Genomic DNA, 16,356 nt, shown 5'->3' on the forward strand with positions numbered 1-16,356 from the left:
ACTTTTAACACATACATGTTGAAGGAATTGAAATTGTTATCGTAGTGGACAGGATTTTCTCTTTATATTATGGAAACTTAAGGCCATTTATTACTTACTATCTAGTTACTTTATAGAAAGACCTCCTCTATGTTAAGGACTACCTTAGTAAAGCTATACCAGTGATCTTTTGAGTGAGTGCCAGCAGGGCAGAGTGAGAAGGAAATAACTGGGTTATTAGGGGTAAGATTGGGAAGGGAAGCTGCCACTGCAACTACCTCCTTTCATTATTATTATTTTGTTCATGTTGGTATAGTTGTTATTATTGTTGTTACTATTAAAAGAGACAGTATACTGTAATAGAGACATAGTCTTTGGAGTAAAGCAGTCATTTTAGCCACTTGTTAGCTGTAATTTCTTGGAATATAACTTCTGTGGGCCTTAGTTGCTTCACCTGTAGAATTGCCTTGCAGTGTTTTGAGAATTAGAATTCAAAGTCCCTTGCATGGTGCCTGTGCTTGACACATGCATAATGGTTGTTGATATTAGAAAATATAAATCAAATTAGAAAGGGGAAATATGGTGAATTAAAAAAAGCAGCCCCCAAAAGGGGGGCTTCTATTTTTCCAGCATTTTCTGTAGTGGGTGAAATAGGAAAGAACATGGCCTTGGTTTGCCTGCATGTTTGGTATTAACTGTAGGGAAGCTTCTTTGCTAGACAAGAGACTTGGGTTTTGTTTTGGTTTGTGTACTGTGGGTTTCTAGCCTCTTGGTGAAGAGGTACTTGGAGGTCTGTGAATGCTTATGGTTGATCTAATGTGGCTGTTTTGCTATAGGTGCTGTGTCTGAAGAATGAGACCATTTTTAAGCAAGCCTTTTCCCTCTTGAGGTAAGGATATTAATAATAGTAATTAAATATAGCTAATATTTGCATCTAGAATGTTCACACAGCATTCTTCTTTCATGATCTCCCCTTACATGTTTCTTAAGCATCTCAAGCATTAACTCACCTGCTATCTTACTCCTTCCCCATTCTCGGTAAATGACAACTCCAATTATCTAGTTGCACAGGACAGAATCTTTGGAGTCATGGTTGATACTATTGTTTCTTTTACTCTACATCTAATTCCTGGACAAATCCCATCAGCCTTACTTTTGAAATATGTTCTAATAACACAAGGCTATTGTAAGAACCACTTTACTGGTAGTTTCTCTTGTCTCAGTTTCACTTCTTCTCATTCATTACTCACCAGAGTTAACTTTCCAAAACTTAAACCTGATCACATCACTTTTGTGATTAAACTCTACCAGGAGCTTCCCACTGCCTTCACAGAGCAAAGACCAAACTGCTCACCGCAGGTTATGAGGTCTTCATAACCTGGTATAACCTGGTCCCTGGTTGCCTCTTTTGCCCTGCCCCCTTCCCTGCTGCTGAAGTGCCACTCACACCCACCTGCTTGCTGTTCCCCAGACATAGTACTTTCATATCTCTGCCTAGAATGCTTTTTCTGTAAGGCTAAACAATTAAGAGTAGTTCTTTGTTTTTAAAAACTCAGCTCCAGTAGTTTCATCCCCTGGTAGAAATCGTCATACTTTCCTGTGTATTCCACTAAATCTTGTATGTGTTTTTGCTCTGTACCAGGACTATATTGTGGCTCACATCTGTTTACTCATCTCTCTTCCAACTAGACCATAGATAGAGATATTTTACTTGCTTTTGCATCTTCAGGACCTAACACATTGTCTGACCCATAGTAAGTACTTAATAATATTTATGGAAAGAAGAGAAGGATAGAATAAGGAAACGTGTAGTATTGACATATCTGTAATGAGGAGCATACAAGTTTTGGTAGCTGTGCAAATAAAATGTGCATATCTAACTGTACTGAACATGCCTTCTCCCTCTTTTTAGGTTCAGAACTTCAGGAGAGAATCCTGTCTATTCTGCAGGTAAGCAGTTATTTCCTGATGTGGTCTAGTTGATTTAAGTGACCCTCTAGCACTAGTATAATTTTGTCTGAAAAGTTGCCAAATATATCTTTGGGAAGATTGGCTGAGACCAAGTCCTACCCCTCACATGGAATTGGACAATGGGCAAGAACATAAATTGTGGGTTAAGAGCAAGAGTTCTGTAGTAGGTTTAGATTCCAGCTCTAACACATACTGTTCTGTGACCTTTAACTACTTTTCTATGACTTGGTTTTCTCACTTTAAAAAATGAGGGGAATTTATAGTACAAACTACAGTGAATTATTTGAAGATTCAGTGAGGTAAAACATATAAAGTGCTCAAAAATGTTCACTATTGTTATTATTATTTTTGCTACTATTCCAGACCTGTCTTTCATGTCCATTATCTACCAGGCTAAGGCTTTTTCTACAGGATTTTATCCAAAATAAATCCATTTAATCTGGTTAACTCAGTGAATTTCAATGTTTCAATCCTATTGCTTGCCATTTTTACTTTATTATGTGACAGATTTCAAAGCAGCCATTAGATAATGACATCTGTTATATGACTAAAGAGTATCAGAAACAGGGAATTCCCTGGTGGTCCGGTGGTTAGGAATCTTCACTTCGACTGTAGGGAGCATGGTTTCGATACCTAGTTGGGGAACTTTATTAGATCCTACAAGCCACATGGTGTGGCCATAAAAAAAGTATCAGAAATAAAAGAATGGGAGTAAGGAAGGGAACTAACATTTACTGATGGCTTATTACGTGCCATGCATGACGTAAGTTTTATATCTGTTAATTATTTCAGACAATGGCAGCTATGTGTAGAGAATCACCACTTCCACCAGACCTAAAGCCCAACCTCTCAAAATATGTGCTTCTTTTTATTTATTCATTCTCTCAACAAATATTTATTGGACTAGGATGCATTTTAGGTGCTGGGGATACAAAATTAAGATGATATGATCCTTGCCATTTGAAAACTTACAGTGTTGTAAGAAATAATTTTTTTCCCCAAGAATAATATAATGAACACTTCTAGACCCATCACTTAAATTCAACTGTTGTTAACATTTTGTCAGGTTCAGCTTTCTTGATCAGATGTTATGATGTTTCAATCCTAATACTTAAGCATCCATTTCTAGAAACAAGGATATTCTTTCCATTCTATTAAAGAACCACAATAGCATTATCTCCTTGAAGAAAATTAATAATAATATGCCTCAGTGTCATCTAATACTCTATCTACTTCCTTGGGTGTCCCCCAAAAGTCTTTTATGAGATTGTTTATAACCAAGAGCCCAAAGAAGGGTCATGCTTTGCATTTTGCTATAATGTCACCTTTAATATAGAACAGTTCTTTCACTGTTTTATTTCTGCAGCAGATGCTTTGTGATTAGGCTAGACTGTTTGACTTATAGAATGTCCTTGGTTTTTAATTTGTCTGATTATTTTCTTGTGGTATTTTATGACATGTTCTTCTGTCCCCTTCCTGCAAACTGGAAGTTAGATCTAAAATTTTTACTAGATTTAAGTTAAATAGTTTTAGCAAGAAAACTTAATAATAATTGATGCTCTGAATTTTGTATTACATCCTATCAGGAAAGGAAAAAAGAGCTAAGAAAATCTGATCATAAAAGTGAAAAGCATGCATTTTAGAGAATATGGAAAATAAATACTATACACACACACACATGCCAAGAAACTGAAGGAAATGAAGAAAATAAACATCACTTGTAATCCTAGCCTATCCTCCAGAAATTATTGCTTAACATTTTGGTGTATATCCTACCAGGTCTTCTTCTAGCCTTTTCTCTTTCTCTTTCTGTCTCTGTCTCTGTGTGTATATATGTTTTTTTTTTTTTGTCTTGCAGTAATGGGAACAAATTATATATAACGCTTCATAATCTGCTTTTTTTCCTCACTTAATCTATGGTGAATATGTTTCCACTATAATAAATATTCTACATACTTGTTTTGAATATACTGCCTTAAATGGAACAATTTGTAGGGTAAGAATCTGAGTCTGGTGTTTGAATATGTTAAGTTGGAGCGCTTATGAGGAAAATATGCTAAGTAGTCCACTGGAGACACTGATCTTGAGCTCAAAATATAGGTCTGGGTTGAAACTGAATTTGAAAGTCATCATACTGTTGATTTTTCTTGAGAATGAATTAGACTATCCAGGGAACACAAGTAGAGAAGAGGCCCAAGGATCAGGCCCTGAGGAGCTCCAACATTAAACAATTGGGTAGAGGGTGAAAGAGATGGCTAATGAGCTTGAAAAGGGAGGCCAGCATGGTAGGAGAAAACCAGGATGGTATAGTTTCATGGCAACCAAAATGATCGTGCTTTAAGAAGGAGAGGGTGGTTACCCAGTTTCAGTTGTGTGCTGCTGAGAGGGGCTTGCAAAAGATATAGACTAATTGATATCCCTTGGTTTTAACAGCATAGAAGTGACCTTAGGGAGAGTAGTATCTGTGTAGGTATGGTGAGGTCAGTTGACAAGTGAATGGGAATTCAGGAGTTAGAGAAAGCTGTTACAGACAATATATTTAAGAAGTTTGTTTTTGAATGGAAGGAGAGAGAACTGGCAGGAGCTGGAGAGGGATGTGGGGTTAAGGAAAGATTTAACAAATAATAATTTTATATATATTTGTTTATTTTTGGCTGCACTGGGTCTTTGTTGCTTTGTGTGGGCTTTCTCATGTTTCAGTGAGTAGGGGCTACTCTTTGTTGTGGTGCGCGGGCTTCTCGTTGCAGTGACTTCTGTTGTGGAGCACAGGCTCTAGGTGCTTGGGCTTCAGTAGTTGCAGCCTGCGGGATTAGTAGTTGTGGCCTGAGGGCTCTAGAGTGGGGCTCAGTAGTTGTATTGCAGGGGCTTAGTTGCTCCACAGTATGTGGAATCTTCCCGGACCAGAGATAGAACCCATGTCTCCTGCATCCATGGGTGAATTCTTATACGCTGCCCACCAGGGAGGTCTGGAAAGACTATTTTTAATGGTTATGTTTCTCTTAATGACACTTAATTCTGAAAGATACAAAAATTATAGAAAAGTGAAAAGATAATATGTCAGTGAGCCCATATTTGGCAATTATTCACATTTTGTTTGTGGGCTTCCCTGGTGGCTCACACGGTAAAGAATCTGGCTTCAATGCTGGAGACCTGGGTTTGATCCCTAGGTTGGGAAGATCCCTTGGAATAGGGCGTGGCAACCCACTCCAGTGTTCTTGCCTGTAGAATCCCCATGGACAGAGGAGCCTGGCAGGCTACAGTCCATGGGGTCGCAAAGAGTCAGATATGATAAGTGACTAAGCACTGCACATTTTGTTAGACTTTCATTGTTTTATTTTTTCTTGTATATTAAAAAATAAGGATTATGTTCAAGACCGGTTTGTCCCCTAGTCTTGGACTCATCCCTTATCCTATAACCAGATAATAAGTTCATTTTGAACTGATGTGTATTCTGAGGAAGGTTTTTAAAATAAATTAAAATTATCAACTGTTGAAAATTACAAAAGCATGCAGATATTAAAAATAAATAGAAATTGTACTAAAAGGTATACGATGAAAGCTTTTGTTTCCAGGTCTTACTCCTATTTCCAGATCTTACTCCTCAGTGGTATGCGTTGATGGCAGTTTCTTGTATATTTTTCAGGAAAGTTATATGGTATATGAACATATATGTTATGTATGTATATTACTATATCTTAATGCTGGATACTTAGGTTGTTTTCAGGTTTTGTTATTTCAAAAATGCTGCAGCAGCCATTTTTATGCATCTTTGTAAAGTTGTTCCTGTACATTTGTAAGATAAATTCCTGGAATTGAAATTGCTGAGTCAATGAGTTGTGAGTTGAAAATTTTGGTAAGTATTGTCAGATTGCCCTTCAGAGAAGTTGTATTAATTTACATTTCTATTTTCTGGCCCAAAACTGGGTTTTACAAAACATCTTACTTTTTTGCTGGTGAAAATAATGTCTGATTTTAATTTGCATTTCTTAAGAAAGTTTGTTTTCTCTTTTTTTTTTTGGCCATTTGTATTTCTTTTCTTGTGAACTGCCTGTTTATATTTTTTGCCCATTTTTCTTTTGAATTGTATGCTTTTTCATTTTTGATCTGTAAGAACTTTTATATAGTTTTCATATAGTAAGGAAATAAGCATTTTCCTACCATAAATGCTTTGTGTTATTTCTAGTCATTTATCCCTTGACTTTTGTTTTTTTCCTTTTTGCTGAATTGAAGTTTAAAAATTTTGTGTAGCTCAGTTCATTAATCTTTGATTTCTAGATTTTGCTTCATGCTTAGAAAGATCTCTACTCCTTTCCTCAAGATTATTTTTAAAAATCCTTCATTTATCTTCTGTTTTTGTCTTTTTTTAACATGTGGTCCATCTGGTGTGAATGCAGTTTTCTCCCCTCTAAATGGGCAGCCAGTTATTTTAACAGTTATTGAAACATCTAACATTTCCCCCATACATTTGAGGATGTTACCTTATCATATACTAAGTTTCCATATAGATGTAGAACCTACTGTATTTTAACTTTGTGTTGTTTTATGGATCTATCTGTATATTTGATAGCAGTACCAAGTTGTTTTAATACTATTGGTTACTGTAGTTTTGTAATGTATTGTAGTATCTGATAGCTACCTAATTCTGAGGTAACTTTTTGTTTTATTCTTGATTTTAAAGCTAGATCAAATGGGGGCATGTTAAATGCTATTGAAAAAAGTCCAATTGAGAAAAAGTTCCTTTTGAAAAGAAAGATGGACAATAGCAGTTTACTTAGCTTTCTATTTGGAGAAATTTTAAGTTGTCTCCAAAATTTTGAAATGTAAACAGTTCTATGATAAACATGCTTGCACATTAGTATTTGTGCCCTTGTGTGATTATTTACATAGGATATATATTTCTAAAACTCTAATTGTTGGGCTAAAGGAAGTACACATTTTTAGGTTTGGTTTTTTTTTGGTTGTGCTTGGAATCTTAATTCCCCCACAACCAAGGATCCGATCTGAGCCCCTTGCATTGGAAGCTTGGAGTCTTAACCACTAGACTGCCAAGGAAGTCCTTGAAAATGCACGTTTTTACGGCTATTGATGTGTATTACCAAATTGCTCTTCAGAAAGATTGCAGCATTTTGTAGGGTTTTTTTTGTATTTTAGAATCCCTGTTTATATACTCATCAATATTGAGTGTTGTTTTTTTACATTTACTGATATCAATAAGTTTAAAAATGCCATCCCTTTTATTTGTAATTTGCATGTCTTTGATTACTAGTTGGTTGAACATATTTTCAAACATTTACAAACATTATTTTCAAGGCCATTGATCCTTTCCTTTGCCCATTTCAATTGTGGAATCTCAGTGCCTAGAAGGCTCCCAGGTCCAGGGTAACTTACCTTGCATGCCAAGGTAATTCTCTTTGAAAGGACACAGCTTTGTTGGCATTTTTCACGGGTCTTTGACATTTCTATAAAGTCAGACATTTTAAAATTGAATTATAATGGTGTTCAGAAAAAATGAGGAGGAAGCAGTGTCTCTTTCCTACCTTTACCCATCATACTTCATGGGTCCTGGCTACCATCCCAGCTGCTCTCTCCAAGGGAAAAGCCTGATTGTAGTGACCATCTTTTTTTTTTTTAACTGATTTAAATGTACACAGAGAGGTAAATATATAAGGAGGTTAAATGAAGGGAACTCAGACTCCTCTTATTATAGCATGAGCAAAAAGGTGGAGTCAGCAAAGCATGGTACATTCAAGTCCAAGTAGAACAGTGTAATTAGAAAAACTGAAAGAAGTTTGAAAAGAGATTTTGAAAAAAGTGGGTAGCTGCCAGAGCCAAATCATTGCAGATTGCCTTGTTAAAATATCTCTAGAATTTCAAAACAAGCAAACAAAAGCACCCCAACATTTATTGAACACACACTATTTGCCAGGTGCTGGGGGTTGTATCTGCCCTTCAGGGACTTGTGGTCTATTGAATGGAAAAAAATATCCTGTAATTAGATTCTTGGCTGGGGTTACCCCAGTTTTTCCCTCTTTCTCTCTTGTGTAGCCCTGCTCTAAAAATGCTTGTTCCAATCTTGAAGGAGAAATAATTAAAATGAAGTTGTTTATCCTCATCCTGGATTGATGAGTTTAGTTCCCAGTTTAGTAAACAAGGACATTGAAGGACAGTTGACGCTGGCATATATAAAGGGAAGGGACATGTTGCGGGAAAACTGAATACATGATTACATTCTATAATTGTACCAATTGAAAGATTTTCAAAGCCTCCTTTTGAAGTCCTGGGGTTTTGTGTCTTCTTCAATGAAAAGAGTTGCTTTTTCTCTCAGGAGGCTGCAGTGTTAATATGACAGCAGGAAACCAGCTTAATGACACAAGCAGGGGGAAAAAATTCAGTTGAACTTAATGGAAATCAGAGGCTTTCAAACTTGTGCATTTTATAATTAAAACAACTGGCTAATTAAGCAGTTTAACCATTGGTAATTTGACCAAAACCGTTCATTTAAGAGAGAAAATGGTTAATTTAATGGTAGTTTGAACTAACTTCTTAATTAACCAGCTGCTCTAATTATAGGAATTGCCCCAAACTGAATTTGCAAATGCCTCCTTGCCAAGGAGTTACAGTAGATGAGAAGCTGAGGCAAGCATTTGTGGCATTTTTACCTAAGATGTGTCATCATCTCAAAGATCACTTTTGGTTCTGTTATTTAAAACCAGTGGTGGGTGATTGAGTTTCTATGTACTTAAAGATGGTGACTAGCACCTGGGTTGTTGTTGTTTTTTAATTTACATCAAATATTTTACTATACAATGGAGTCATGGGAGAACTGTAACCATAAAGTAAACTCTTGATGACGTTTGTATGTTTAGGGAAGCACAGAGATGATGACATTTAAGCTGGCCTTGGAGGCGATGAAGGATATCACCAGAGAGGTGCAGTCCCAGCACGGGGGACAGCCTGGCACAGCTCAGAGGCAGGAGAGCTTCATGGTTTATACAGAATGCTAAGTGTAGCTCTGTGGCTGAGAAGCAAAGTTCTAAAGGCCTGGAGGATGGAGAGTGAGGACATGAAGTGGTTGGAACTAAATTACAAAATTAAGGTTCTTGAAAGCTTGCCTAAGGAATACGAACTTCAGACAGTGGAAAATCATCAAACATTTTGAAATACACCAAAGACCTTTTTAAAAATTGTGTGTGTGCAATGGATAAATGGTTGAATTAATGAAAGAAAATAACATGATTCGGTTTGTGTTTTAGAAGGATTCATTTGTCACCTTTAGAGGATGGAATAGAGATGGGGGTGTGGATACAGGAAGACTAACAACTCAGCCAAGGCTATTACTTGAATCTTTGCTTGAACTTCCGTTCACACTCACCTTCCCCCCACAACAACCAAAGTGATCTTTTAAAAACACATTAGGCATATAATTTCTTTGATGTTCAGCATGAAATCCAAACCCTTCACAAGGCCCAAAGTGGTGGGTTCCAACCTACCACCCTAATCTCTGGTGCATGCAGTCCCTCCTGCTTTGCTTCAGCCACATGGACAGCCTTTTTAGTTCATTGAATATGCTGATCTGTGTCACCTACTGAGGCCTTTGCACATGCTATTCCCTCTGCCTGGAACATTCACTCTATCTTTTACCTAATAAACTCCATATCTGTCTTTTGGGTCTCTATTACTTTATTTTTTTGAGTAGATAATGCATGTACACAAAAAATTTTTTTTAAAGATTCAAGAGTATAAAGTCAGCAGTAAATCTCTCTCTCCTGCCTTCTAGCCACTTCTCCCTGGGGATGACCACTATTATTATTTTCCTCTGACATCTAGTTTCAGTTCACAGGTCATTCTATTTTAGACAGGCCTTTCCTGATATTTCAGTCTAAAATAGATCCACCGATTGAATTGCCATAGCTCTTTTTATCATTCTTCACAATTTGTAATTTCATATTTTTTGTGTGACTATTCCCTCCTCCTACTAGACTATAAGCTCTATAGGCAGAGTTTTGTTGGTCATGTCCCTGTTATATCTCCACCTCTTTGCCCAGTGTCTGGTACATCATAAGTACTGAATAATTAAGCTGTTCCTAAGTTTTGCTTGTTTCTGTAAGCTCGTCTCTTGCCGCCTTTCTCCTCATACTCTGCCTTGAAATTCTCTCTCTGACTCTTCCTCTCCCCATACTGTGTTCTCACCTCACTAACTCCAAGCCGCCTGTCAGGTTTTACTTAAAAGTCTCCTGCTCTAAGAATCATTTCCTGACACCACAAGTCCAGTCTTAATGCCTATCCCATGTATATGGCTCTTATCATAGAGAGCCCTTTTCACCCAGCGTTGATATTAGTCTCACCAACAGATCATAGGTTCTGTATTGCAGGGGCTTTGTGTTTGTCCATTGTTAGAGCTCCAGCATCTAGGGTAGTACCAACCAGGCCTTCCATGGATAGTGGGTGGTTTGTACACTGCGTAACTCTTGGTATGTGCAAGTCACATGGTTGAGAGGGTATAATTGTTGCTGGCTACTCTGTTGGGTAGTAATAAATATTTGTTGAATGAATAAACATGCTTTGGGGAGTTCAGTACTTTTTAGAAGGTCATGTATTAAATTCATAATAAAATCTTGGTGGATGAATTCATTTTCAAAGCTGTGGTCTGAGTATGATTGTGTACCCATCAAGGGGTTTTGCATATTAGCTCTTCAGGTGGTACCCTCGGTTGCAGAGTCTGGAACCCGAAGGCTCAGAGAGTCAGTTGGGATCATGACCAAAAGATACCTCAGTTATTTGGAAATCTCTGCCAAAAACATTTCCTTCTTCCTTGCATGGTAAACTCTTATTTCTCTTTCAAGAATGCAGCTGTTACTTCTCTGAACCCTTCCCCTGTACCCTCCTTCACTCCCTCGCCCCGCCTCATGCCCCAGACAGAGGTAGTTGTTCTTTCATCTAGGTTCCTTGCTTTTATCTCCATTAAAGTATTTTGTACACCATAAAGTAGTTATCTGCTTCCCCATTATCCTTCACCAGTACATACTGAGTGTCTCAAGGAAAAGTAGTATATTATAGTCATCTTTGTAACTGTCCCAGTATCTGTACAGTTGTTGGCATGTAATTGTAAATGCAGGCTAATGCATACCATGGAAGGGATCCATGATATCCTAAGGTTGTCTTGATGAAATATTCTGGATTGTGAATGCAGGGAAGGTTTCTGAAGCCATGACTCTTTTTTTTTAACTTTTTATTGGAGTATAGTTGATTTACAATGTTGTATTAGTTTCAGATGTACAGCAAAGTGAATCAGTTATATATGCACATATATCCACTCCTTTTCAGATTCTTTTCCCATACTGAGTAGAGTTCCGTGTGCTATGTAGTAGGTCCTTATTAGTTATCTATATTATATGTAGTAGTGTGTGTATGTCAATCCCAGTCTGACAGTTTACCTCTCCTCACTCTTGCCTCCTAGTAACCATAAGTTTTTCTACATCTGTAAGTCTATTTCTGTTTTGTATATAAGTTCATTTGTACTTTTTTTTTAGATTCCACATATAAGTGATATATATTTGTTTTTCTCTTTCTAACTTTCTTTCACTCAGTATGACAATCTCTTTGGTCCACTATTGCTGCAAGTGACATTATTCCATTCTTCTTATGGCTCAGTAATCCATTGTATGTATGTACCACATGTTCCTTATCCATTCCTCTGTTGATGGACAATTTAGGCTTCTTCCATGTCCTGGCTATTGTAAGTAGTGCCGCAATGAACACTGGGGTCCATGTATCCTTTCAACCATGTTTTTCTCCAGATGTGTGCACAGGAGTGGGATTGCTGGATCATATGGTAGCTCTATTTTTAGTTTTTAAAGGAACCTCTGTACTGTTCTCCATAGTTGAGGCCATGACTCTTGATTGGCCTGACACAGAGCAGACTACTTGGAAGCACATTTTAGAAAAGAGAAACTTAAGAAACATTTTACTAGATGTCATTAAACTTTTCCACACCATTTTGTATTTAGCACCCCACAAAGTGGTGGCTTTGGGGAGATGAGGGCAGGACCACAGGAACTAGGAGGAAAGGGAGCAGAACCTAGGACCAGTACTTTTCCAGAAGGTGGGGAGTGAGCAAGAGAGATACGCAGACATAACAGAGCTGGTTCCAGTGAAGGGTAAAAATAAGGAACTGATATCAGATATGGGAATGATCAAGTCTAGCTAGATTTTGTATTCTAGAAATTCAGATGTTATAACACATCTGAGCACAGGCTGTTTAGTAAGATAGACCTGGGTTTAAATTGCAGTTCTGCCTTTTAATTGCTGGATGACCTTGGCCAATTCTTGCTTTTTAAAATATATTATTAGTATATTATTATTATTTATTATATTACTTGATTATTATTTTTAATTTTATTATTCATTTATTCTGGCTGCAGCATGGCATGCAGGATCTTAGTTTGCCAACCTGGGGTCAAACCTATGCCCACTACAGTGGAAGCACAGGGTCCTAACCCGGATTACCTTGGCATTCTCTCCAATTCCTACTTTTTGAGCTGCAGTTTCTTTGTTTGTAAATGAAGATAAAAATAATGGGGATTAAAGGAGAATATGTATATATAAGCAACTCCTTCTTTGAAGGGGATTTGGGTGACACATCTCTGGCTGTACTACAATGAATATGTATTAATATATAAGTATTAATATAGAGTATCAATATATAGCGATTCTATTTTTTACCTATGCACTGTTCTGTACCTTATGTTTTTAGTTTTTATTGTTATTCATTTGAAGCCTGTTGGAGATCATTATATGTCAACACAAATAAAGCAAATTGAATAGTTTTAACAAGTTTGTAGTCCTTTCTGCTGGTTATTTTTGCCACCTCTCTCTCTGAACAATCCTCACTGGAAAACTTCAAAAGGATTATTGCCTGTTGAGGGACAAGAGAAAATGAGAGTCCTATAAGAATGTATTCTGTCCCCCTACACCAAGAAGAGAGAATTTCTCAAAGCGGAGACTAGATATAGTCCAGGGGCCAAAAGGAGAGAGAAAAGGGATAAACTGAATGTCAGCTCAGGATCAATAAATAACTCTGGTTCTTTAAACCAATGAGAGGCTTGCTGTCCCCAGATATTCCATCTTGCAGTGGAGAATTTATCTCCTCATGTATGATCTGTCTGTCCCTGAGGAGTTTTGAAACAGGTTTGTCTTTTTTTCTCTCTTTCAGGTGGCATTCTGTTGACCACCAGTCGGCACTACAGGTCAAAGCCCACGCATGGCATTGGAAGATACAAGCACCTAGTTAAGCCAGAAGAGGTAAAGGGGGCAGTGGTCTTTTATTTATTTTTAAAATTCTTTTGGCCAAGGCACGTGGGATCTTAGTTCCTCAACCAGGGATTGGACCCGTGCCCCCTGCAGTGGAAGTGCAGTCTTAGCCATTGGACTGCCAGGGAAGTCCCTAGAGGTCCTTTAGAAAAGGGCAGTGTGTAGCTTTTGCAAAGACCCAGAAGATCAGATGTGCATAGATTGGATTATATTGGAGCCAGAAAGGATAGGGGGTCGTCCCTCAATTCTCTCCAGTTATGTAGTTTGTGTATGATCCAGAGTGGAGATGTTTATTGCCAGTTCCCAATCTTGTCTCTAGGTGAGATTATCACAGGGAAAAGCAAATGATTTGGTTTTATTATCTGTGACACTTAAAGAAAATACCATCTTAGTATTTCATTCAATATGGACCTCACAATGAAAATGATACATTTAGTTTAGTTGAATGAATGGTTTGTGGCATATAGAAGTAGATTAACATTTTCAGCCAAATGGCTGATTCTTTTCGCTTGTGTGTTTGCAGATTTAAAAGATGTGTGTGTTTCTTCAACCCATTATCACAGATAACTGGGAGTTATTTCTAGGATTACTTAGTCTATTGCTCTGGCTCCAGCTTCAGGATTGCTTCTGTGGTAGTTAGATTTTTGTGCATTTGAAGAGGACTTTGTGGTGGGATGGACACAATGTTGGCTTGAAAGTCAGTCTGTCTTTGAGTCAGGATTCTATCACTTCCTGTAAACAGTATTGTTCAGTTGCTCAGTCATGTCCGACTCTTTGTGACCTCATGAACTGCAGCACACCAGGCTTCTCTGTCCTTCACCATCTCCTGGAGCTTGCTCAAACTCATGCCCATTGAGTTGGTGAGGCCATCCAACCATCTCGTCCTCTGTCATCCCCTTATCCTTCTGCCTTCAATCTTTCCCAGCATCAGTCTTTTCTAATGAGTCAGTTCTTCGCATCAGGTGGCCAAAATATTGGAGTTTCAGCTTTAGCATCAGTCCTTCCGATGAATATTCAGGGTGGATTTCCTTTAGGATTGACTGGTTTGATCCCCTTGCTGTCCAAGGGACTTTCAAGAGTCTTCTCTAGCACCATAGTTCAAATGCATCAACTCTTCCACACTCAGCCTTCTTTATGGTCCAACTCTCACATCCATACATGATTACTGGAAAAACCATAGCTTTGACTAGATGGTCCTTTGTCAGCAAAGTAATGTCTCTGCTTTTTAACGTAGTCTAGGTTTGTCATAGCTTTTTTCCCAAGGAGCAAGCGTCTTTTAATTTCATGATTACAGGTGCCATATGCAGTGATCTTGGAGCCCAAGAAAATAAAGTCTGTCACTGTTTCCATTGTTTCCCCACCTATTTGCCATGAAGTGCTGGGACAGAATGCCGAGATCTTAGTTTTCTGAATGTTGAGTTTAAAGACACGCTTTTTCACTCTCCTCTTTCACCTTCATCAAGATGCTCTTTAATTCCTCTTCACTTTTTGTCCTAAGGGTGGTGTCATCTGCATATCTGAGGTTTTTGATATCTCTTCCAGAAATCTTGATTCCAGCTTGTGCTTCATCCAGCCCGGATTTCACGTGATGTACTCTGCATATAAGTTAAATAAGCAGGGTGACAATATATAGCCTTGATGTACTCTTTTCCCAATTTGGAACTAGTCTGTTGTTCCACTCTAACTGTTGCTTTTTGACCTACAAACAGTATAGTTAGGAAGATTTTGCTGTTCTTACTTGGGGAGATTTCAATGTCATTTTTGGTTCTTTGGCTTAGTTCAATGGTCCCATGAAACCCTGCACATCTCCCATTGTTTCCCACCTTAGCAGAGGTCCAGGACCACTGCATTTGGACCTCAGAAGCCACAAACTTGCCACATTCTTCTGAGCATCATCCTTGTATCAAGGAATTTTGTTAAGAGAAACATTGCCACACCTGAGGCTTGTATTAGGCACCCTCCCAGCAGGAAACAACCCTACTAAACTTTTTCCTTTGTAATGCGAAGAGTACTGAATTGGGAACCAGGAAACTTGTATTCTAGGCTTGGTTCTGCTACTTATTAGCTTTGTGATTTGGGGCAAGTTAACCAACCAGTTCATCCTAAAGATCAGTCCTGGGTGTTCATTGGAAGGACTGATGCTAAAGCTCAAACTCCAATACTTTGGCCACCTCATGTGAAGAGTTGACTCATTGGGAAAGACTCTGATGCTGGGAGGGATTGGTTGGCAGGAGGAGAAGGGGACGACAGAGGATGAGATGGCTGGATGGCATCACCAACTCAATGGACATGAATTTGAGTGAACTCCGGGAGTTGGTGATGGACAGCGAGGCCTGGTGTGCTGATTCATGGGGTCGCAAAGAGTTGGACGCGACTGAACTGAACTGAACTGAACCATACCTCTTTGGGTATGGCTGGCCATGACATTGTATGTAAAATGTTTTCTATGTATGAGTTTTTCTGGGAAGAGAATCCATAGCTTTTGTCAGATTCTTCACAAAGTTTGAGAAACTCTGGATTAGAATATCTTCAAGAGTCTCTTAGCTCTGATATCATGTAACTCCATCATGCCATCTTTTTCCAAGATCTATTACATTCTAGGTACCATTGGGGGTACCTTGCCTATTCAGACTGAGTTGCAATAAAGTTTTATAGTATGAAAGAGCAAGACCTGGTTTATGCTCACAGGGAGCTGATAAACCACTAGAGATAAGACACAAATAACTATGCTCCCAAGCAGAAAGTGACAAGTGCTAAAAGGAGGATACAAAGTGCTTTTAAAATTCAGAAGAAGGAGTGATTTACACCCTTTCTGAGTTGTGACGCCTTAGAGTAAGTTCTTGGAGTTGTTTTATTTTGGAATATTCTCCTTCTAAAAGTCTTACATAAATTAGCAGGAAATAAAATTAGTTTTGTTTGGGTGTGAGTTTTTTGCTTTTTTAAACTTCTTGGGATCCTCTCTCATAGATAATTTTCTGTGTATACCATGCTCTGACCCACTCCTTGGCTTTTTATAAAAGGAAGCTTAATGACATATCTAATGCCATCTGTCCCATCTTTCTCTCCAGCTTCCTTTCCCATCTCATGGATCATCAT

General features: G+C 38.1%; 1 protein-coding gene across 2 annotated transcripts in view; it reads left to right on the plus strand.

The window, feature by feature from the left end:
- The window catches only part of MRPL48 (mitochondrial ribosomal protein L48), a 55,541-nt gene that overhangs the window by 12,033 nt on the left and 27,152 nt on the right, over window positions 1-16,356 (plus strand). For both annotated transcript variants that reach the window (XM_061380820.1, XM_061380821.1), the window contains exons 2-4: window positions 816-868; window positions 1,892-1,929; window positions 13,163-13,251. In XM_061380820.1, coding sequence (XP_061236804.1) covers window positions 816-868; window positions 1,892-1,929; window positions 13,163-13,251 — 180 coding nt within the window. The remainder of the gene's footprint in view (window positions 1-815; window positions 869-1,891; window positions 1,930-13,162; window positions 13,252-16,356) is intronic.

Source organism: Bos javanicus, chromosome 15 (assembly GCF_032452875.1).
Source record: "Bos javanicus breed banteng chromosome 15, ARS-OSU_banteng_1.0, whole genome shotgun sequence".
Taxonomy (NCBI): Eukaryota; Metazoa; Chordata; class Mammalia; order Artiodactyla; family Bovidae; genus Bos; species Bos javanicus.